This window comes from Notolepis coatsorum, assembly GCF_963971535.1.
Source record: "Notolepis coatsorum genome assembly, chromosome: 13".
NCBI classification, from domain to species: Eukaryota; Metazoa; Chordata; class Actinopteri; order Aulopiformes; family Paralepididae; genus Notolepis; species Notolepis coatsorum.
The window spans coordinates 63,847,214-63,871,656 of record NC_140177.1 but is presented as its reverse complement, the minus strand read 5'-3'; the positions used below and the strand labels follow the sequence as shown (position 1 = coordinate 63,871,656).

General features: G+C 46.7%; 1 protein-coding gene across 1 annotated transcript; it reads left to right on the top strand.

The window, feature by feature from the left end:
* Positions 1–273: 273 nt before the first annotated feature.
* On the top strand, positions 274–24,199 carry asgr1a (asialoglycoprotein receptor 1a; the record flags this gene model as incomplete). Its single annotated transcript, XM_084327687.1, has 3 exons — positions 274–366; positions 1,985–2,115; positions 24,046–24,199. 3 exons carry the CDS (start codon positions 274–276, stop codon positions 24,197–24,199), a joined length of 378 nt encoding a protein of 125 aa, XP_084183813.1.
* Positions 24,200–24,443: the final 244 nt, after the last annotated feature.

Genomic DNA, 24,443 nt, shown 5'->3' with positions numbered 1-24,443 from the left:
CAGCGGAGAAGAGCTTGAGTTGGTTTTTAAAATAAAAGTTGATGAGTTTGATTACGTGGTTTTTGTTAGTTCTGGCAATTCGGGGAGGTGTTTCAAGTGCAGGGAGGACGGGCATTTTTCCAGAGAATGTGCGGGGAGAGGGGCAAGGCGACCTCCGCCAGACCCAGGTGGGGCACAGCCCCAGGAGGAGCGCTGGGCTCAGTGCAGCTGTGGAGGTAGGAGGAGTATGGAAGCGCAGAGCTGAGAGCAGTGTAAACAGTATCCCGCTGCAGAATGCCAGCAGTGCAGCCGATAGTATCCCTCTGCAGACCGCCAGCGGTGCAGCTGATAGTGTCCAGTTGCAGGGCCGCGGAGCAGGTGCGGCAGGTACAGAGCAGAGCCTTGGTACAGAGGAGGGAGGAGTGAGGGTAGCTGCCCCCCCCTCAACTAGTGGCGACTGTGGGGTAACAGGGGGTGGTGCGGGTGGTGCAGGTACAGAGGAGGGAGGGGTGGGAGACGCTGTTCCCCCCTCAACCAGTGGTTGTGTAGGTAAGGAGGTGGGAATCAGAGATGCTGCCCCCCCTTCAACAAGTGGCAAGGTAACAGGGGAGAGCAGAGTTTTTTTTGTCCCCCCAAGCCCAACACCGCGTCAGGGTAAAAAAAGGAATAAAAAAAATATGACAAGTGAAGTAATGGGGGAAAAGTTGAATGTGGTGGACAATGTACACAGTCAGACAGTGGATGGCGTGGTGGGAAGTGATGGAGGGGTGGGCTCTCAGGATAAGGAAGGAGTGACAAGTTTGGTCAAAGAAAGTCAGGAGGGTGTAGAAGACACAGGTTCCTCTCAGTCCAGCATAGACGAGGATGAGGTTGAAAAACAATGGGGTGAGATTGAAAAACAATGGGGGGATGACATCTCAAGTGTTGAGGAAGATGAGTTCCCAAATGCTTCTCAAGTGTCTGATTCACAACGGAAAAAATATTATGCAGTCAGGCAGATACAGAAGTTCCTGCACACAACAAAAAATTTGAGAAGTGTCAAAGTGGAAGATTTTTTTGAAGATTTGGAGATGTTTATTTTTTCAGCAAGGACTCAAATGAGGTCGAAGAACAATGGGGGGTAAACTTCCCAGGAAGTTTTTAGACTGAGGAAAATTGTGCAGAAGCTCAGAAAACTGGATAATATAATGTTACCATGATAATGGAGCTTCTGATGTGTGGAGCCCGGCTGGACATTCAGGAAGGGAGTAGACCTGGGCTTGGACAGTGTCTGCAAGCAGTTGGGACAATGACACTGAAAGATGTTGTGAATGTAGCCGGGTCAGAGGAAGTGGCTTCTTTATTGGGGCTGAGGACGGCCTGTCACAACAGGGTCTGTCTGGACGATTGGACTGAAGCGCGGAGCGTCGGGGAACAATACCTGTTGCAGGATTATGTCGGTGGAACGGAAGGTCCTGATGAAGGGGATCTTTTTTTTCATGAGCTGGATATAAAAACTGACACAAATGGACTGACGGGACCCTTTTGGGTTGCTCATATGTTGTTCTTGATGACATATTATGTGTTGAATGGAAATATGGATACTTTTTTTGTTTGGGTGGAGCTTCAATGTTTTTTTGTTGTGTTGCAGAAGGACGGGTGTATTTTAGCATTTTTTTTATTGTGAGATCTCATGTGGTTTTAAGTGTGATGGGGACACATGTTGCCCGATATAATGTGTAGTTAGTTGTTTAATTGTATTGACATACACATTGTACATTGTAATGAGAATTATGTAAATAAATGTTTTTCTAAAATAAAAATAAAAATCTCTCTCTCTCTCTCTCTCTCTCTCTCTCTCTCTCTCTCTCTCTCTCTCTCTCTGTCTCTCTCTCTCTCTCTCTCTCTCTCTCTCTCTCTCTGTGTGTCTCTCTCTCTCTCTCTCTCTCTCTCTCTCTCTCTCTCTCTCTCTCTCTCTCTCTCTCTCTCTCTCTCTCTCTCTCTCTCTCTCTCTCTCTCTCCCCAGACCTTTGTGAGCGGCCATGGGGCCAGCGGCCGTGACCTTAACCCCGCCCTGTTCTACTGGGTGGGTCTGACTGACGAGAGAACTGGCCAATGGGAATGGGTGAACCAGACGCCCTACACAATAGAACGCAGGTGTGTGTGTGTGTGTGTGTGAGTGTGTGTGTGTGTGTGTGTGTGTGTGTGTGTGTGTGTGTGTGTGTGTGAGTGTGTGTGTGTGTGTGTGTGTGTGTGTGTGTGTGTGTGTGTGTGTGTGTGTGTGTGTATGTGTGTGTGTGTGTGTGTGTGTGTGTGTAATGAGAAACTCTTAAAGGTATCAAGCAGAGTTTTCTCCATTAGACATCTTTATCTAAATAAAATAATAAAGTACTATATACCTTGCATACAGCAAACAGTACTGCATACCTTACAAGATAATAATAATAATAATAATAATAATAATAATAATAATAATAATAATAATAATAATAATAATAATAATAATAATAATAATAATAATAATAATAATAATAATAATAATAATTTTTTAATAAAACCTTTCATACATGAATTGCAGCTCAAAGTGCTTTACTGCAGTAAAAAAGGCAGGACAAATGTGCACAAAATTGGCAGTTCAATGCATAAAGTGCAGACATATAAAACAAGCATAAAATAGAGCAAAATGGACAAGGTATGGAACATCACATTAGGATCTAACATCCCAATAGGCCTCTTTGTTTATGGTTTGATTCTATTGCAGTTAAATAATAGACAGTAATAAAAAGAGTAAAATAGAATAGTAGTAAAATAGTGCAGTGTAATAAAATGTTTAGTAAAATCGAATAGACAAAGAAAAATGATGCAATAGTGCAGTGCAATAAAATAGTTCAATAACATAACAGAGCAGTGCATCACTCTTAACACTTTATAGAACAGAGCAGTGCATCACTCTTAACACTTTATAGAACAACAGAGCAGTGCATCACTCTTAACACTATATAGAACAGAGCAGTGCATCACTCTTAACACTTTATAGAACGTAAGGTTATCCTATAACCCTAGTTATATGAGTATACCGAGCGCTCGGCTCTATTTGGAACTATCCCTTTATCCACTCTAATAATGAATAAACGTTCACATGCACACACCTATTACCCCCGCCTGGCCACACCCACATCCTCTCCTATATAAGCGGGGTCATGGCTACACAATCAGCTCCTTCCCAAGTCTTTCACCACTGAAGGCGAAGACCACGGGGTCATCAGTGAGTCAGAGCAGAGCGCTCGCTATACTCATATAACTAGGGTTATAGGATAACCTTACGTTATAGATCGTATAGCTTCACGCTCTGCTCTTTTTGGAACACAGGAGCTGAGCAGAGCGAGAAGCTCGACAGATGTACCCGCTGAGGCCCCCCACAACCATCAGAACCGGGGAGGACCCGAGCCCCCGGACCCCCCTAGTGGAGGACGGGAGGGAATCGGATCCGACTGTGCGAAGAGGGTTTAGCACCTCAAACGCACAGGGTGAGCAGACTGTGGGACTTACCTTCGTTCAGAAGGACCCGCGACCACTCAGGCGCGCATCCCACATGCCACCAGGGAACGGACGGGAAGCAAAACACCCCCGTCACAGCCCCCAACATCACAGGGTCGAAGGTCAGGAACCCAACCCTGTGGCAAGGCTGCAGCAGCGGAGCGCGGAGGAGGTCCCAGCCCTAGGACAAACTGAGGACTAGGACCCAAAAAGGGGGCCCGGTGCAGAGCATGTGAGCGGAGCGGCCGAGAAATCCGCTCTTCGCTCTAGAGTTCCGCTCACATTCGCTCATGTTGGCCCCCCCCCCCCCAAGCCGTTCAGCGCTTGCTCAGCGCTCACCTACATTTGCGCATCAAGCGCTCCCCACTCCACAGCCCGCTCAGCATGATGTAAATTAGCTTGATTTGACCAAACTACAACAGTCTGCACCCCCTGGGCCCCTTAACAATTGTTTGTATTGAGCCGTATTGTATTGTACCCATTCTGCAATGTTAAATAACGTTTATCCATTCAACTATGTACTATGCTAATGCTTTTTGAGAGACTAAACTCTCCGCTCTTGGTGATTTAAAGATGGCGGATTCTGCTTTGACTTAGCAGGATGTGTAGTGACGGTTCACCCTTCTGATTGGTTGAAAATGGCCTTCATGTTTGTACATCGCCACCTATTGCTTTGGCATTGTACTACATGTATATTACATCAGTTTAAACCACTGTGTGATCGTGTGCACTGAGCGGCTGGGAGCGGCTCGGAGCGGAGGAGAGCTCTCGCTCCGGAGTCGCTCTGACCCATTTTAAAGCCCAGTCCGCGCTCACTCCAAAATCCACCGCTCCGCTCTCGCTCCGCTCGCGCTCCGCTCACATGCTCTGGCCCGGTGAGGTCAACGAGGCCGCGGCATCGAGACCCCACCAGACGGTCACTGGTGACACCACCCCCCACATCGCCAGCGTATCGGACAGGACAAAAACAAGAGCAGGCCCTTCCCCCCTTGGCACGCCGCTCTGAAGCACTCTCCTCAAGAGGCTACCCCCCACAACACTGCGGGGCCAGTCGGCGTGCCGGGGAGACAACCCCCAAGGAGGTTGATCCCTCAATCCAGGCAACAGGCCCCAAGAGCAGAACTCGGCCTGTGCCTGGAGCACTGCGGACTAGACAGGCGCCTAAAGGGTCTACTGCAAGAACAGTATCCCGGCGGAAGGGGTGTTCGGTATGCTGTGCACCATGTCATAACCTCCACAAACCGACTCCCCAAACCAGCGGGGTCGAGGTTCAAAGAAGAGGCTGACACAATTGGCAGACGTCATGAAAGATGCGGGGCATACTCTCGGGCAGACAGGGTCAAGCCCGGCCTCAACCCGAGAGTCGACTCTGCTACCAACACACCGGAGAACCAACCGCCCCCCCTATGTTTAGTTTAACAGGAGGCGGTTGTTCCCTTAACCCACAAAGAAAACTCAGAAACATACAGATGAAGCCTTTAGTTTTCATGGACGCTTTGAATATTGACAAGACCATACTTGGTAATTTACTGTACATTGGAGGGGGTTGTGTTTGGACATTTACGGTGGCCAGTTTCGAATTGCAGCCTCCCGTAGGTGCTCTTTAAGAGCGGTCTTGAATGTGGGTAGGGATTCACATTCCTTTACAGCTTTGGGTAGGGCGTTCCACATTGATGTGGCATAATTGCGAAACGTGTTTAGTCCCTTGTTTGAGCCGAATCTGGGTTTACCATGATTTGTTGAGCTTCCTCTGGTGTTGTGGTCGTGGTATTCACTGACCTTTGGGAAGTATTTTGACATGTACACATGGGTACCTTAGTCGTATAGTGTATCTCGTAGACCAGGCCCATTGCAAGTTGCTGTACTCTGTCGTCTACTCTAAGCCATCCTAGGTTGTCAAAGTGGGCAGGGGTGAGGTGGGTTCTAGGGGTAAGGTCAAGTAGAAGTCTGACCAGTTTGTTTTGTGATGTTTGTAATCTTGTTTTTAGCGCCTTTGAGGTGCTTTGGTACCATGAGGTGCAAGCATAGTCGTAGTACCCTTGAATGAGTGCTCCTGCCAGAGTCTTCAGGGTATTCTTGTTTACCAGAGTGGAGATCCGGTACAAGAATCTAGTTCGTTGGTTGACTTTTTTTATTACCTTGGATGCCATTTTGTCACAGGAAATATTTGCCTCTAGGATGGAACCTAGGTATGTAATTTCATCTTTCCTTGTGACAATATTGTCACCCACTGTAACTGAGAAGCCGTCGGTCTTGCTGAGTTTGTTATTTGATCAGAAGAGAATGGACTCTGTTTTACCCAGGTGTAATGATAGTTTGTTATCAGCGAACCAGGTGCAGATTCTGCAGAGTTCAGAGCTGAGGGTTTTTTCAACCTATAACTTGTTCTTGTCAGAGACCAGCAGGGCTGAGTCGTCCGCGAACAAGAACAAGTTGCAGTCACAAGCTGACGACATGTCATTTGCATAAATTAGGAACAGTATGCTTCCTTGTGGAACACCACAGCTCACTGTGAGAGGGGGGGATAGAGTACCGTTTACCTCCACCATCTGTTCTCTCCCCTCAAGGTAGGATTGCATCCAGCTCACTGATAAACTATCAAAACCAATTGCTTTTAGCTTGTCAATCAGGGACCAAGCCCCCTAACACAGCGCAAGGTACAACACAGTATGGACCAAGCACGACACTGTTAAGAGCAACCTGTGGTGGCATACATATGACACACACATCCACGACATCAATCCATGTGATGCCCGGCCCGACCCGGCCTTTTCCCCCCGGAAAAGCACAAAGTCCTTCGGGGTACCAGAACAGCAGATCTGCGCCCCGGCGGACAACGGGTTAACTGACCTGGTCCGGCGCGACCAGAACCACTCACGCATCCTAGTCACGCCGCCATCCCCAGTCCTAAGAGGGGGGTAGGTACGCGTGTCGATCCAAAACATCACAGAGGGCGCTACCAAGACGGTCAGTACGCGAATGCACTGTGCCTGGTGGCCCATCTCATGGGCGTGAGACCCCTCCGCCAATGTTTTGATCTACTCCGTCATCTCCCCCCGGAGATGCACGTGAGCCGTCGAGGTCTAACCTAGTGCACTGGCGCTCGGTAGAGATAAAAATCGCTAAGAGCCCTGGCGCACCGTGGTTTGTTATCCCCATTACCAAACATCGCCGCTGGTGTAAGGAACGTAAACAAAGACGGGGCTGCAGAGCCGGGCTGCTAGAGAAACTGAGAAGACGCCCAGATAAACCTCCGCTGCCGAGTATTTTCCTAACAAATGCCACATCTCTCGCTAACACGATGGACAAAGTGAGACTACAGGTTGCAACTAACAACACTGTGAAGGATAGCTGCATGCTAATTACCACAGAAACCTGGCTCCATTCATCCATCCCGGACTTAGCCATCGAGCTAGAAGGGCGCACGCATCACAGACAAGATCGAACGAAGGAGAGCACAGGGAAGTCACGCAGCGGTGGCCTTTTAATCTACAAGAAAGACTCCTGGGCGACGAACACAAACATTGTGAGTAGCCACTGTTCACCCGACATAGAATATTTGACCGTCAAATGCCGACCCGTTTACCTTCCAAGGGAATTTAACGCTGTTCTGATAACAGCAGTGTACATTCCACCGGATGCTAATGCTAGCGCGGCGCTAGGTCAGCTACATAGCACCATTAGCAACCAACAAACTACGTACCCCGAGGCTGTTCACATCATTGCGGGGGACTTTAATCACGCTGACCTGAAGAGAGTACTTCCCAAATTTTATCAGCATGTAAAATGTGCCACAAGAGGAGATAACACACTAGACAAGGTCTACTCTAATATTAAGCTGGGCTACAGAGCCAAAGCACTAGCCCATCTAGGTCAGTCAGACCATGTATCCCTGCTTTTAATCCCATCCTACACCCCCATTAGAAAGAGTGCCCCGGCCATACTAAAGACAGTTAAAACCTGGCCGGTAAGCGCCACCCCACAGCTGCAGGACTGTTTTGAGAACACCATCTGGGAGGTCTTTGAACATGAAGACCTGGAACTGTACACCTCATCAGTGCTGGGATATATCAAGCACTGCATAGACTCTGTCACCGTGGACAAACGTATCCGGGTCTATCCCAATACGAAGCCGTGGATGACGGGAGAGGTGCAGCATCTGCTCAGAGAGGGACACCGCCTTCAGGTCTGGTGATAAGGAGCTATACAGCACTGCCAGAGCCAACCTGAAGCGAGGTATCAAGAGGTCCAAGACCGACTACAAGGGGAAGATCGAGGACTGCTTCCAGAGCAACAACACCAGACAGGTATGGCAGGGGGTCCAACAGATGACCAACTACAAACCCAGCCACTCCTCAGCCAACGAGGGTGACCCTCAGCTGGCAGAGGAGCTGAACTCCTTCTTCGCACGATTCGAGGCGAGGCAGACGAAAACATCCACACTGCACATCAACGCCACCCCCGAGGTGGTGCCGACAGAAGCAGCCTCACCACACTCACCAGCCCTCAGCAGCATCATCCTCACGGAGCACGAGGTGAGATGCACACTGAAGGGAGTGAACCCTAGGAAAGCAGCGGGGCCGGACGGTGTCGTGGGACAGGTGCTGAAAGACTGCGCTGACCAGCTGACGGGGGTCTTCAGTAAGATCTTCAACCAGTCCCTGTCCCAAGCCATCGTCCCACCCTGACTAAAAACCTCCAGAATCATCCCGGTCCCAAAGAAGAACTCCATCAGTTGCCTGAACGACAGTCGCACTCACCTCCCTACCCATGAAGGTCTTTGAAAAGACACTCAAGCCCCACATCATCTCTAGCCTCCCACCCGGACTAGACCCCCACCAGTTTGCATACAGAGCCAACAGGTCCACGGAGGACGCCATTGCCACAACTCTCCACTCTTCCCTGTCCCATCTGGAGAGAGCGGGGGGCTACGCACGGCTGCCCTTCGTGGGCTTTAGCTCTGCATTCAATACCATCCTGCCTGACAGACTAGTGCCCAAACTCATGGACCTTGGACTAAACCATCCCCTCTGCCGGTGGTCCAAGGACTTCCTCTCTGACCGCCCCCAGAGGGTCAGGATAGGCCCCCACACCTCCACAGCCATCAGCCTCAGCACCGGATCCCCCCAGGGCTGCGTGCTGAGTCCCCTTTTTACTCTATTTACACCCACGACTTCACCGCAGTCCACCCCAGCAACACCATCATCAAGTTCGCTGACGACACCACCGTGGTGGGCTGCATCTCAAAAGGCGACGAGACCGCATACCGCGATGAGGTAGAGCAGCTGTCAGCCCTGTGCAAAATCAACAACCTGCAGCTGAATAAGCTAAAAACCCAGGAGATGATTGTGGACTACAGGAGGAAGAAGACCGACATACAGCCCCTGTACATCGACGGGGGATGCGTGGAGAGAGTCTCGGTCATCAAATTCCTGGGCGTCCACCTGGAGGATGACCTGACCTGGAGAACCAACACCAAGGCGAATGTGAAAAAGGCACAACAGAGACTCTACTTCCTGAGAATACTGAGGAATTACCACCTCAGACAAGACCTGCTTGTGTCCTTTTACCGCTGCTCCGTGGAAAGCATCCTCACCTACTGCATCAACGTGTGGTTCCTCAGCTGCACAGCGGCAGAGAGGAAGGCGCTCCAGAGGGTCGTCAACTCGGCCCAGAAAATCATCGGCTGCCCTCTCCCCTCACTGGAAGAACTATACAACTCCTGCTGTCTTAAAAAGGCAGTCAAAATACTGAAAGATCCACACCACCCGGGCAACAAACACCTCGTACGGCTACGCTCAGGCAGGTGTTTCAGCGTCATGCCCACCCGGACTAACAGACTGAAGTTTAGTTTTTATCCCAGGGCCATATGTGCACTAAACTCAGCTAAAATTTTAAACAACAATCTCCCCTGCACCCCCCCCCCCCCCCCCCCCACACACACGCACACACACACACAACACTAAGGAATAGTGCAATTATCTTTTACACCCCCCTGTTTATGTTTATGTTATGTCCATTTATGCCTTACTCTTGTTTTTATATTTAATACTGTGTTTAGGACTGTGTTTTTATGATCTAGGACTGTGTGATGGCTAGCACCTAGGGCTGCATTTAAAATTTCATTGTAACACTGTAACAATGACAATAAAGATCATTCTATTCTATTCTATTCTATTCTATATGCACGTCGAGAACCCGAAAACACATCAATGGTGAATTATAATAAGAAACACCAGAAAACGTCTCCTCCATGCTGTCTGGGACGAACAGCAGGAAGCCGGTCTATAAGACACAGACACGGGTCTCATATGACGCGTCTGAGGGTAAAACCCTGTCAATTCTGCTCTTCACATAAGACGGGAAGACAGAAGTTCCCCCAGAGAGACCTCTACGTGAGTAACAATTGAAAAGGATATATGTAATAATTGGGCCAAGTGACCAACGGCCCAATACACACTTTAATAGAGAGCAGAGCAGAAAACAAACAGTTTTCGAATGCATCGTATCATACAACCTTAACAATGACAGCGGTCTGCAGCGCAGAGCCTGAAAACTCACGGATGTCTCATGGCCAATAGGAAAAACACGCCCAGTGACGTATTCCATGGCAGAGGGGAAATCCCGTGACCCACCCATCCTAATATGGAGTGGAACCAGGGAACCTCCCCCCCCCCCCCCCCCCCCCCCTTCCCCCTCCCTGTGACGCGCTGACCCCTCAGCCGACAGGGAAACTGACAGGCAGGAAGCCCAACCTCCTGGCCAATCAGTAAAGGGGGGAGGGGTTTATCAGCCCACCCCTTATGACCCCTCACCCCTGATACGATGCAACAACAAGCAGCGCCATGACACCAGTTGTAGCGCGCCACATGAAAGCGCATATACCCGTTTGTGCAAAAAACTGGCTTTATACACAGCTCAGGCTTATGTGCGAACTTGCCACCTGCATTTTTATACCTTTACCCTAAAGTAAAGAAAAAACAACAGACCAAAAAGAGGGCCCAAGGACCTTGGTACAATAGCTATATATGTAAAAACTTCTGCAGGCTAACACTCAACCCAGTTGTGGACTCAATGCCACGTTTACTTAACGTAGAACATGAACACACACAACCCCCTTCATACAATAAAAAAAGCAAAAGCTCACTCTTGCTACTGCAAGAAAAACGCCGTATTTTATCACGAGAGAAGACATAAGTCCTCGACCAAGTGCTAGCTACAGGCCTTGCTAAGACATACATAATAGCGACCAAAACAATTTTCAAAGAAAACTGCACCACTTCCTAAACAAGAGCGCAACCCCAGCAGTAGCTGAGGGTTTACACCGTATCCCCAAAATATAGTGAATCAACACACGTTTTGTAAACAAAATCATATTTGAGGGGGGGGGGGGGGGGGGGGGGGCAAACCAGGGAATAATTTCACCCACCCCCTCACCACCTCACCCCTGATACGACGCCAAAAGAAAGCAGAGCCGTGACACCGGGTGCACCTAAGAACAACGCTGTTCTTAGGTAGAGAGAAAGACATAAGCCTTGGCCAATGTTAGAACATAAGCTATACAAAATAGCGACCAAGACAATTTTCACACAGCACACGTCGTATCCCCAAATGCAGTGAAGTAACATGTTTTGTTAAACAAAGACATCGTTATTAACCAAAAACATTCGGGAGGGGGAGGAAGGAAGAGAGGGGCAATGTCTTACGGACATCTTACCTGCACCTCGTATGCAGGACGAAAAGGCCGCAAACACAGGTTGGTCTACCACGTTGACGAGGCCTCTCGCTGGCTGGGCCAGAAGCGGCGGCAGCTGGAGCCTCGCTCTGGCGCGACGCCCCCCTCCTGCGGCCATCATGGCGCAGGCCCGACGACATCTTCTGCCAGAGATGATGCCGTAGTCAGAGTGCCAGGGCCCGCTACTTCCTCACGGCTAGCGCCAATGGTTGTAGCACAAGCTAACAGCTTAACTCCAGGCTAACTGATAGCATCAAGCTAACGTTTCTAGCCGAGCGTAGCCGCCAGCTAACGTCGTAGCCTAACAGCTAACTGGCTAACAGTTAGCTTCTACCGGCTATCGATAGCCACTAGCTAACGCAGTAGTAAGCTAAGCGGCTACTACTGAAGCTGTATAACGTGAGAAATAGCGATACAGGCCAACACTACTGACAGCCGCTGTCTCTCCCTCTTTTACCTGAAAGAAAAAAAGGAAAAAGGCAACACACATCCCACTCACAGACCGGTGTTTACCAAACACAGTGGTATCGGCAGTAAGCCCCGTTGCGAATGCATCTCATCCACGCGGGCTGCAGCCGACTTGAGCTCGGAGATATTCTCATAATGAAACACCAACCTCACCCCCCCTCGCGCCGGGTGTTTTCATCTTGAAAAACGGGGCCAGCGCGGCGGCAGAGGGTATCCGTTGTCCAGAGACCCGGGGAATTGAACCGCAGACTCGGAATAACGGTCCCAGGAAAACAAAGCTACAACTTCACTGAGGAGGAGCACTGTGTTATCGTGGGGCATCAAACTAGAACCCCCTCCACGCTGCTAAGAGGCAACGAAAGGATTCTAGCCTGGAGCCGACCTTACGTAAGCTTGTACAGTTGTCCCCTCACAACTGACGCACCCGAGGCTCGCGTCGCAAAAACATCACCCGCCCAGGGAGACGTCAGCTCTCACACAGCCGACCGCCTCCCGAGGCCTAGTATCCAGCTGCAGAGCCGGAGACAATGCCGGCGGGGATTGCTCAGCGACGCGTGCCCCAATGCGAAGCGCCGGCGGAGGTCAGAATGATCATCATCTTCTAGACTCTCCGGTGGTGAAGACATTATCGCTTTACTTTCTCGAAAAGTAGTGAGAGAGAAAACAAAGATACAATGTCAACGCAGCTCCTCTTCTCCAGCAACTACTTTAGCACTAAACTTAAAGTGGTGTGTTCCCAGGTGGCCAAAAAGTTCCGGCCCATTAATGGCCTGTATCCGGCAGGCCGGAAGAAATTAGTCGGCCCAAGTCCGGCTGCCAGAGTCGGCCAAGTAGGCGGCAATGACTGACTGGCCGATTCCGGCCCGAGTACACTGGGCCAGGTCCGGGGTTGCCGGAAGCGGTGAACGTCCGGATCGGCCCAGTAGGCGGCAATGACTGACTGGCCGATTCCGGCCCGAGTACACTGGGCCATGTCCGGGGTTGCCGGAAGCGGTGAACGTTGGCGGAATCGGCCCAGTAGGCGGCAATGACTGACTGGCCGATTCCGGCCCGAGTACACTGGGCCATGTCCGGGGTTGCCGGAAGCGGTGAACGTCCGGTTGCCTAAAGCAGCCCAGATGCGACCCACACACGCTGGGCCAGGTTTGGTTGCCCGAAGCCTAGCCGACACTGCCAATGCAATACTGGTACTACACAGTAAATTACGCAGAGTAGATTTGACTCAAACTGAGTAAAGAAATTTTACTCAGTTTGAGTGAAATGTACTCAGTTTGAGTCAGCGGAATTTACTGTGTACCCATCTGCCAGAGCTACTCCACTATCTGCCTATGACCGTACATTACCGGAAATACAGTAGGAAATGGTTGATTAGTAATACAATGCCACATATTTAAGGACCCTTCCCTTTACCAATTCAGTATTGGCATGTCCCTCATTGAAAAATTCAGAAGTTTACATGCTGTCTCCTACCTCACTGAAATAATATTCTCAGTGTATGTACACAATATACATCATTCTGCAGTGAAGCTCAAATATCAAGTAAAGTAACAATTACCCTCATACATGCTACTTTTTCCAGTTAAAAATGACAACTTGAATAGATATTTAAACATTTATTAACAAAATATCACATCCTCCTCTCTGAACCCAACGATAAAGCCTCCAATGAAATGAACCCATTGTTCCCCTGCAACAGCTTCTCCCACAGGGGATCTTTGATTAAACACCTGCTAGCAGAAGAATATAGACAGTCAGAAAAAAAGTTCACTGTTTACTACTTAAGTACATTTAAAAGTAGAAACTTTGACTTTTACTCAAGTGTGTACTTTCACTTAAACTTTCATGTTAGTCTAGCTTAGCAAATTTTTTTAGGAGAATTAATACAAAAACGAGTGATATGGCCATTCAGTTGTAAATTAAAGCCTGCATTTAGTAAGACGTTGTTTATAAATGTCTTTTGGTTTGGTTATGAATGAATGACAGCATCTCTATAGCACAGCTCTATTACTAGGACATAAAGTGCTTTGGAATGACTGTATACATCATTCACAACGGGTGGCCCCAGCAGGAATCAAACTCCTAACCGTGACAGTGTTAGTGCCATGCTCGGAGTGCCAAGCACAAGACCCCAATGTTATGCGGGGCTCTGCTCATAGGCGGGCGGCTCGTAGTCCTGGTTGTAGAAGCAACCGTCGCCCTCCATGGAGACCCCCCTCCTCCCGCGTCACCCCAGCGAGGTGGCGGGTGGCGACCCTGACGAGGTGAGCCATGGTGGGGTGGCGGGGGGCCGGCAGGGGGGGGCTCCGGAGAAAAGCGCCAGGGGGCCGGGCCGGGAGGCGCCCCTGGGGCACCCCGGGAGGCGTGGGCATAGCCTTACGGACCACGGGGGAATAGGTGACGTGGGGGCGTAGCGTGGCGGGGGTCTGGGGGAGCTGTCGCCGGCCCCGGCGAGGCGTGCTGGTCCCCGACGTGGAGGGGACGGGACTTCCACTCACTGCCCTACACGAAAAGTGAAAAAGGCAAATAAAAAGAACGAACCACAAATTCAACGACATAAGAGAAGAGGATGAGATAGAGAGAGAGAGAAGAGAGAGAGAGAAGAGAGAGAGAAGAGAGAGAAGGAAAGCAAGATAACAAAATACAACAAGAGCCACAGTATGGAAGCAAATGAGTGACAGAAGTATTTGAATTTGATCAGACACCGAATTTATAGCATTGAAAATAATTACTTTGAAAACATGTATCTGAATTGAATTTATAGCATTGAAAATAATTACTTTGAAAACATGTATCTGAATTTTTTCAGACACCAAATTTATAGCATTGAAAATAATTACTTTGAAAACATGTATCTGATTTTTGAATTTTATCAGACACCGAATTTATAGCATTGAAAATAATTACTTTGAAAACATGTATCTGAATTTTTTCAGACACCGAATTTATAGCATTGAAAATAATTACTTTGAAAACATGTATCTGAATTTTTTCAGACACCGAATTTATAGCATTGAAAATAATTACTTTGAAAAATGTATCTGAATTTTTTCAGACACCGAATTTATAGCATTGAAAATAATTACTTTGAAAATCATGTATCTGAATTTTTTTGCTCCGAATTTACCTATGTGAAATAAAAATTCAATGTAAAAAATTCGAATGTATAATAAAATTCAATGTAAAAAAATTCGATGCATAATTGCGGTGTATAAAATTCGATGTAAAAAACCATCATCCGGGCTACCCAGACAGGATAAGCAATCGAGCCTGGATGCAATCGAATTGACTTCTGGCCTATCACTGCACGGCTTTGTCAGTCATGTGATCACACCAACCCGGGAGAAAGATGGCGGTATATATACATACGTTGGGGAGAGAATATACATACAGTGGGGAGGAGACTGTACATTAGGAGGGGGTGGGTGGGAGAGAAATATACATACGGTGGGGAGAGAATATATACATACGGTGGGGAGGAGACTGTACATTAGGAGGGGGTGGGAGAAAATATATACATACGGTGGGGAGGAGACTGTACATTAGGAGGGGGTGGGTGGGAGAGAAATATACATACGGTGGGGAGAGAATATATACATACGGTGGGGAGGAGACTGTATATTAGGAGGGGGTGGGAGAGAAATATACATATGGTGGGGAGAGAATATATACATACGGTGGGGAGGAGACTGTACATTAGGAGGGGGTGGGAGAGAATATATACATACGGTGGGGAGGAGACTGTACATTACGAGGGGGTGGGAGAGAAATATACATATGGTGGGGAGAGAATATATACATATGGTGGGGAGAGAATATATACATACGGTGGGGAGGAGACTGTACATTAGGAGGGGGTGGGTGGGTGGGAGAGAAATATACATATGGTGGGGAGAGAATATATACATACGGTGGGGAGAAGACTGTACATTAGGAGGGGGTGGGAGAGAAATATACATATGGTGGGGAGAGAATATATACATATGGTGGGGAGAGAATATATACATACGGTGGGGAGGAGACTGTACATTAGGAGGGGGTGGGTGGGTGGGAGAGAAATATACATATGGTGGGGAGAGAATATATACATACGGTGGGGAGGAGACTGTCTATTATATGTATATTTCTCTCCCACCCACGGCCAGAGCCGGTTTATCTTTGGCGAGCCCGAGTCGGCTCCGCCCCGGCAACCATTGCCGGGCCAGAGCCGGTTTATCTTTGGCGAGCGCGAGTCGGCTCTGCCCCGGCAACCATTACCGCGCCAGATCCGGCTCATCGTTGGCGTGCCGTGCCGGACATATGCCGAGTGTGCCGACCGGTAGCCGGAAATGGGCAGAGTATGCTGGCCACCTGGGTTACAGACACTTTTGGTGGTGAAAGTAGGGAAGGAGCTGATTGTGTGGCCACGACCCCGCTTATGTAGGAGCGGATGTGGGTGTGGCCAGGCGGAGGTAATAGGTGTGTGCATGTGAAAGTTTATTCATTATTAGAGTGGATAAAGGGATAGTTCCAAATAGAGCAGAGCGTGAAGCTATACGATCTATAACAGAGCAGTGCATCACTCTTAGCACTTTGAGTTTCTTTACAAAGTTCAGTTCAATAGTGCAGTTCTGAATTACTGTTTAAACTGTTTAGAACCTGACAGTCTTTCAGGAGTCTGACAGTCATAGTTTAAAACCTGTAATAAAAGAGTAGAATAGAGGTTTTCCTTAGCATACTGGCTGACTTCTGGGAAAAACATTTAACAAAGGAAATAATATATAATCTCAAAAACATCCATAGGGTATGACAGTCAATATCTTCACATTAAACATGACCTTTGCAAATCCCTTCAATTTTTATTTGAAAACAGGCTCCCTCATAGTATCTATTACTCTGTCGTCCGTTGGACAGTAAACCGGTGTCATTCTTTCTTATCTGATGGCATACCTGATGAGATGATATTATTTATAATGACATGTTTACATCTATATTGACACATTGGGTTCCTAGTAATCACAATGGTCCCCTGGTTGTCCTTATAAACAACAGTCTCCATATATACACAATGTTCATCATTTTAAACGGTTTTGACACAACGCCCATTCTTCAAAAACACCATATTCGGTATAGAGGATATATTTCAATTACCTACTGCATTTTGAACAATACATTCATAACCTTATCTTCATCACATCGAGCAGTTGCTCTAGATAAACACATTTTGCATTGTCATAGCTAGAAACATATACTCAGCTTCACAGGCTGATAGTATCCCTGTAGGCCCTAAGCCCTTAAACCTTTGTTGTCTTTTCTGAAACACCGCTGTCCATCTGCAGCACCTCTGGGATAACGAAAAACATATTTTTGACGTAGTTCAATTATTCTCTGTGGGGTCAACAAACATACTATGACACTCTTACTCACTACAGAACATAGGTCAGGGCGAGTACAGGTTGTCCAACAGAATGAAGCGTATACCCACAGTTTATCTATACATTTCTTACTTCAGTCAAAAACATCTCAGGACCTTTCCCCACATATCTCTTCTGGGATATTTTTACACAGTTGGCAGACTGTTCGAAGTCCATACCTATAAAATGGTTTAACCTGCCTAGGTCTTTATTTTGTGGTCTGGAACGATGATCAAATCCTCCACTTCTGTATTTTAAACATAGATCCTCTTTTGTATTTAAACATTGAATCACCTCTGTACTTTAACATTGTAAACCACCCACCTTTGTACTTAAACATGGGGTTAAACATAAGATCCATTTCAGTATTTTAAACCTGGTAACTCATCCACCTCTGTACTTAAACATGGGACCAAACATATGGCTCAATTCTTCAGCATTCAATACATTTTCTATGAACCATACTTTGTATTTACCGTGGTCTTCAATACCCTCCTGGATCGAATACAACTATTTCCCTCCCACTGTCTGTCTGCCCTCTGGTAACTTGGTTGAATACATCCATTTCCCTCCCACTGTATGTCTGCCCTCTTCGGGGGACAATGTGGCCTCCTTAAAGGTCGGGTTTACCCCACTGGCTACCCTGTAGTAGTACTCAATGGGGGTAGGTGTATTGTCCTCCTCGTCACTCCCTTTCCTGGCATAGTCTGGCAGATATTCTGGGGGTTTGTGTTCCCTTGGGGGATACCTCCCACTGCTTGGGGCACTTGACGTCACCCTCAGGTGCTTCTCGTCATCGCCCTCTGGGGGTTGCTGACTGTCTGTCTGCACAACTGTACTAAGTACACTGGGGTGATGTGTTTCTATTTCTACACACCTTGCTCTGGAGTCCAGCTCTGACTCCTCTGTCTGTGTCTCGCTCTCACAGGTTGCCTTCGTGACAAACTTGACTAGCATGTGTTTCTGCACTCTCCCGTTACCGGGGTGATAAACTAGGAAAGCAGGACTTCCTCTGTCGTGTCCTACGAAAAATCCTTTTACATCCTTGGACTTGGGTTTTCCTCTGTCCTGCAGGTACGCATAACACACTGATCCAAATCGGTGCATTCTGGCTAGATTACACTTATTTCCTGTCAGCGCTGTATACGGAGTGGTGCGCGAGTGCTTATTAAAGCACCTGTTTCTGGTGTAAGCGGCTTCTTGCACCGCATAATGCCACAGGCTCTTTGGTAAGTTACTATCTGCCAACCCTGCTCTGGTGCGTGGGATATGGACGTGACGTCTCGTGTCTTATTTTATACCTTCTCAACAGTGATTGGAACTCTCTGTTTGTGAACTCGGTTTCGTGGTCGGACCTCAAACATCTTACTGTACCATGAGGGGCTACGTCTGCCAGGAATTTTTCTGTGGCCTGGAGTGTGTCACTCTTTTTTTTGATAAAGTAAACAAACACTGACCCTGTACACACGTCTGTAAAAGACTGTACATATCTAAAACCTCCTATGGACTCGTTGCTTAGTGGGCCTGCTAGGTCCCTGTCAACTAGTGCAAGTGGTACCCTTACTCTGTCTGTGGGATTTCTGTATCTCGGTTGGGTAAACTTCCCCGTTTTGCACATTGCACAATTTTTGTCAGGTCTACGCTTCTCCCCCTCAATGTGCATGCCCTCTGACACTATTTGCAGTTTCAATAAATCCTCGTAATTACAATGACCCATAATCTCATGCCATGTCTGAATATCGTGACTGGCCGTCCCGCTACACACATCATCATTATCGTTACACTGGTCGTTGTCATTACACTCCGTTTTCAGATCAAATATTCTCTGGTACATCTTTATGTCAAACCGGGTACCGTCAGGTTCTACAAGAAAATGTTTACCTTTATCGAAGAATACCTTGGCGCCGCTTGCAGTAGCAGCTATTACAGAGAATAGTCTTTGTGGGAACAATGGTACGTATAGAGCGTTCTTTAGCGTCACCGTACGCCGGCGCCCCTTGCTGTCCGTGAGACATACTTGTGCGTCTCCCCTCTCTTGTGCCAATCCATAGATGCGTCTACCGTCCGCCAGCTCCATGCAGTGCCTCTCCGAGTGGAAAGTGTCGTCAAAGTTCTTGAACCGACTCCTGTCGTTGATGACATGGGACGAAGCGCCCGTGTCCACGATCAGTCCCCTTCTCTGGGCCCACTGCAGCTGGGCCGGTCTGGCGACGCCCGCCGTCCACGCTCCAAAAGCGCAGTCTTCTTGTCCCGTTATCCTCCGGGCGCCGTCATCTCACGTCGATAGTCGCCGTCGTTGTGTCCGCTGTCGTCATCCTGTCCACAGCCGTTATCTTGTCTGTAGTCGCCATTTTGTCCGTGGCTTTTGTCTCGTCTGTAGTCACCATTTTGTCCGTGGCTTTCGTCTCGCCTGTAGTCGCCATTTTGTCCGTGGCCTCTGCCTCGTTCATGGCCGTCGTCTCGTCCGTAGCCGCCATCTTGTCCGTAACGTATCGCCCGCTCTGGTTGTGTTTCTTCATGCACACTCTGTCTGTGTGCCCCGTGGATTTGCAGAAGCTACACCAGACAGTCTTTGTGCATTCGCTTCTCCGATGGCCTTTATCTCCACATCGCCAACACGCCAGTTCCGTCGTGGTCCTGGTTCTCTCTCTTGGCGTCGCCTTTAGCACCCTCTCCCTCTCCTCCGCGGCGGCTGGGTGGGTGTCTTCTGAGGCCTCGAAGTTCCTTAACTTAGCCTTGAACTGTCCCAACGTAATGTCCGTTGAACCGTGTGTTATCAGGAGTGTGAACAGTTTGTACAGCTCCGGTAGTCCTTTCATTATCATCGCCATCATTAGCCCATCGCTCGGTGCTTCTCCGGCACTCCTCAATGGCGTCGTGATTTGCTCCGCTCTGTTGACGTATTCGGTCACAGTTTCGGTGGTCCCCTTCCTCAGGCCCGTTAGTGCTGTGTAGAGGGCCACGACTCTGGGTCTTCCTCGCCCGATGAAATGCTCTCTCAGTACCGCCAGGCTTTCGCAGCCTCTGTCTTTAGTGTCATGGAATAACAGCCCCAGGCTGGTGTCATCAAGCATCGGCGCTAACTCACAGTATGCGCTAGCATTCCGCTGGTCGTCCAGGGCTTGCTCTTCCGCTGTCAGTTCTCCGGTGGGGGCCCCCAGGATTGTCTCCTTCAGCCCCGCCCTGTGCATGCAGCACAGCATGCGCTCTTCCCAGAGCTCATAGTTCTCTGCTTTTCCATTGAATGTCGGCCATTTGTCTCTTCTCTTGTTTTCCATCCTCTTCGTTAATGGTATGCTTAGCTTTTGCTCTTGTTGGCCTAGCGACTAGCCACGCGGTGTTCCCGGTGCTATCCTAGCCTATAACTTCAGCTAAGCTTGCTACAGTACCTCCACTATTTCGCCCCGGCGTTATCTGGGCCCATAACCTGTTAACAGAATTCAACTATAGGGCGACAATAATGTGGTCAAGAGGCATGGTTTCTATCTTGAGCCTGAACTGGCGTGACTTCTTTTATTCACATGGTAAGCAGCACTAACACAAGTTTTCTCTCACTGAGAGACATTGGGGGAGAGAACGAAATGGGTGGATACCTTTGCTTTTATAGTCGCCATAAGGTAGAGTACCTGGGTGGCTCCACCTAGAGCGCCCTCCAGTGGGAACAGATATATATATGCAACTAGACAGTCACTGGTGGAGAAAATTATATATGCAGGTAAACAGTTACTAGTGTAAACAGCCATATGTACAGTTAGACAGTTACTAACAATCCTACACAGAGTCTCTGATCTCAACAGACAGAATAAAATAATGCTGAATTACTGTTGAAACTGTTTAAAGCCGTCTTTACCCACTTTCTTCCCTGTTTGATATCTACACAGTTTTAAACCTGATAGTCTTTCTTCCTGTTTGATACCCACATTGACCCTTCGAACCTCCCTCTCAGAGCAAACCTCCCTCTCAGGGCAAACCTCCCTCTCAGGGCGCAGTTCCCTCTCTCAGGGAACACAGTTTAAAACCTGACTACCTGCTAATACCTGACAGTTTAGAACCTGTATTAAAAAAGTTATAAAAGAGTAAAATAGTGCAATGTCATCTACAGTACAATCAAAAGAAGCGGAGTGTATTAAAAGGCTATGGTGAAGAGGTACGTTTTTAGCTTATTTAAAAATAAATCTAGCCTCCCTAATGTTTGCCTACGGGCATGATAATAGTAAAAGACATAAATATAGGCAATAAAACTATAGTAAAGATAAGAATAAGCAGTGTAAACAATATAATTAACTCTGAATATAAGAACATGAGAAAGTAAACAGTGTAATCAAAGGTCAGTTATATTATACGTTACAATAAATATGGGCAATAAACTCTTCGAATCTGAATATATACGATGAGTAAGTAAAGTATACAGTACACACAGGTGCAGTATACATAATAATACGTCATACGACACAGACACACTTTGTGATCAGACATTCCTGTTAGTCTGCTGCTATACAGCATACATACCTTACATACCTTACATACCTTACACACCTTACATACCTTACATACCTTACACACAGTACTACATACCTTACATACCGTACATACCTTAGACACAGTACTACATACCTTACATACCTTACATACCTTACACACCTTACATACCTTACATACCTTACACACAGTACTACATACCTTACATACCTTACATACCTTACACACCTTACATACCTTACATACCTTACACACAGTACTACATACCTTACATACCTTACATACCTTACATACCTTACACACCTTACATACCTTACATACCTTACACACAGTACTACATACCTTACATACCTTACATAACTTACACACAGCACTACATACATTACATACCTTAATACCTTACATACCTTACACACCTTACATACCTTACATACCTTACACACAGTACTACATACCTTACATACCTTACATACCTTACACACAGTACTACATACCTTACATACCTTAATACCTTACATACCTTACATACCTTAGACACCTTACATACATTACACACAGTACTACATACCTTACATACATTACATACCTTACACACAGTACTACATACCTTACATACCTTACATACATTACACACAGTACTACATACCTTACATACCTTACACACAGTACTACATACCTTACATACCTTACACACAGTACTACATACATTACATACCTTACACACAGTACTAAATACCTTACATACCTTACACATAGTACTACATACCTTACATACCTTAATACCTTAATACCTTACATACCTTACATACCTTACATACCTTGCATACCTTAACACCTTACATACCTTACATACCTTAGACACCTTACATACCTTACACACAGTACTACATACCTTACATACCTTAATACCTTACATACCTTACATACCTTAGACACCTTACATACCTTACACACAGTACTACATACCTTACATACCTTACATACCTTACACACAGTACTACATACCTTACATACCTTACATACCTTACACACAGTACTACATACCTTACATACCTTACACACAGTACTACATACCTTACATGCCTTACACACAGTACTACATACATTACATACCTTACACACAGTACTACATACCTTACATACCTTACACACAGTACTACATACATTACATACCTTACACACAGTACTACATACCTTACATACCTTAATACCTTACATACCTTACATACCTTACATACCTTGCATACCTTAATACCTTACATACCTTACATACAGTACTACATACCTTACATACCTTACATACAGTACTACATACCTTACATACCTTACATACAGTACTACATACCTTACATACCTTACATACAGTACTACATACCTTACATACCTTACACACAGTACTACATACCTTACATACCTTACACACAGTACTACATACCTTACATACCTTAATACCTTAATACCTTACATACCTTACATACCTTAATACCTTACATACCTTACATACCTTAATACCTTACATACCTTACATACAGTACTACATACCTTACATACCTTACATACATCACATACCTTACATACCTTACATACATTACATACCTTACATACCTTACATACATTACTACATACCTTACATACAGTACTACATACCTTACATACCTTACATACCTTACATACATTACATACCTTACATACTTTAAATACAGTACTACATACCTTACACACAGTACTACATACCTTACATACCTTACATACCTTACACACAGTACTACATACCTTACATACCTTAATACCTTACATACCTTACATACCTTAGACACCTTACATACCTTACATACCTTACACACAGTACTACATACCTTACATACCTTACATACCTTACACACAGTACTACATACTGTACATACCTTACATACCTTACACACAGTACTACATACCTTACATACCTTACACACAGTACTACATACCTTACATACCTTACACACAGTACTACATACCTTACATACCTTACACACAGTACTACATACCTTACATACCTTAATACCTTAATACCTTACATACCTTAATACCTTACATACCTTACATACCTTAATACCTTACATACCTTACATACAGTACTACATACCTTACATACCTTACATACAGTACTACATACCTTACATACCTTACATACAGTACTACATACCTTACATACCTTACATACATCACATACCTTACATACATTACATACCTTACATACCTTACATACATTACTACATACCTTACACACAGTACTACATACCTTACATACCTAACATACATTACATACCTTACATACTTTACATACAGTACTACATACCTTACACACAGTACTACATACCTTACATACCTTACATACAGTACACAGTACTAAAAGTATGTTGTCACACTGTTTTCTTGACACTGTGTTTGTGTGTGTGTTTTTGTTGTTGTTGTTGTTGTTGTTGTTGTTGTTGTTTCCAGGCACTGGCTGCCTGGCCAACCAGATAACTGGCTGGGACATGGCCTCCATGGGACAGAGGACTGCGCTCATCTCCATAGCAACGGTCGCCTTAACGACCTGCACTGTACAACACCACTCAGATACATCTGTCAGGAGCACAGTCAGACCATGTAGAGACCGGGCCCGTTCCCCGTACCTGGCTAACTGAGTTAGCCGGATAATATCCAGCATAGCCTGACTTAAGCCAGACCTTTCCATTCCCCGACGCTCGATTGTCTAAATCACTATGACAACAGATCAAAAAGTTTGAGCCTGGTCGAGAGCAGGGTTAAGTTCAGTTAGCTGGATGAACCATGGCCACGCCCCCGCAAAGAAATGCCAGCTCGCTTCCTGAAATGATTCTCACAGTCTAGATCTG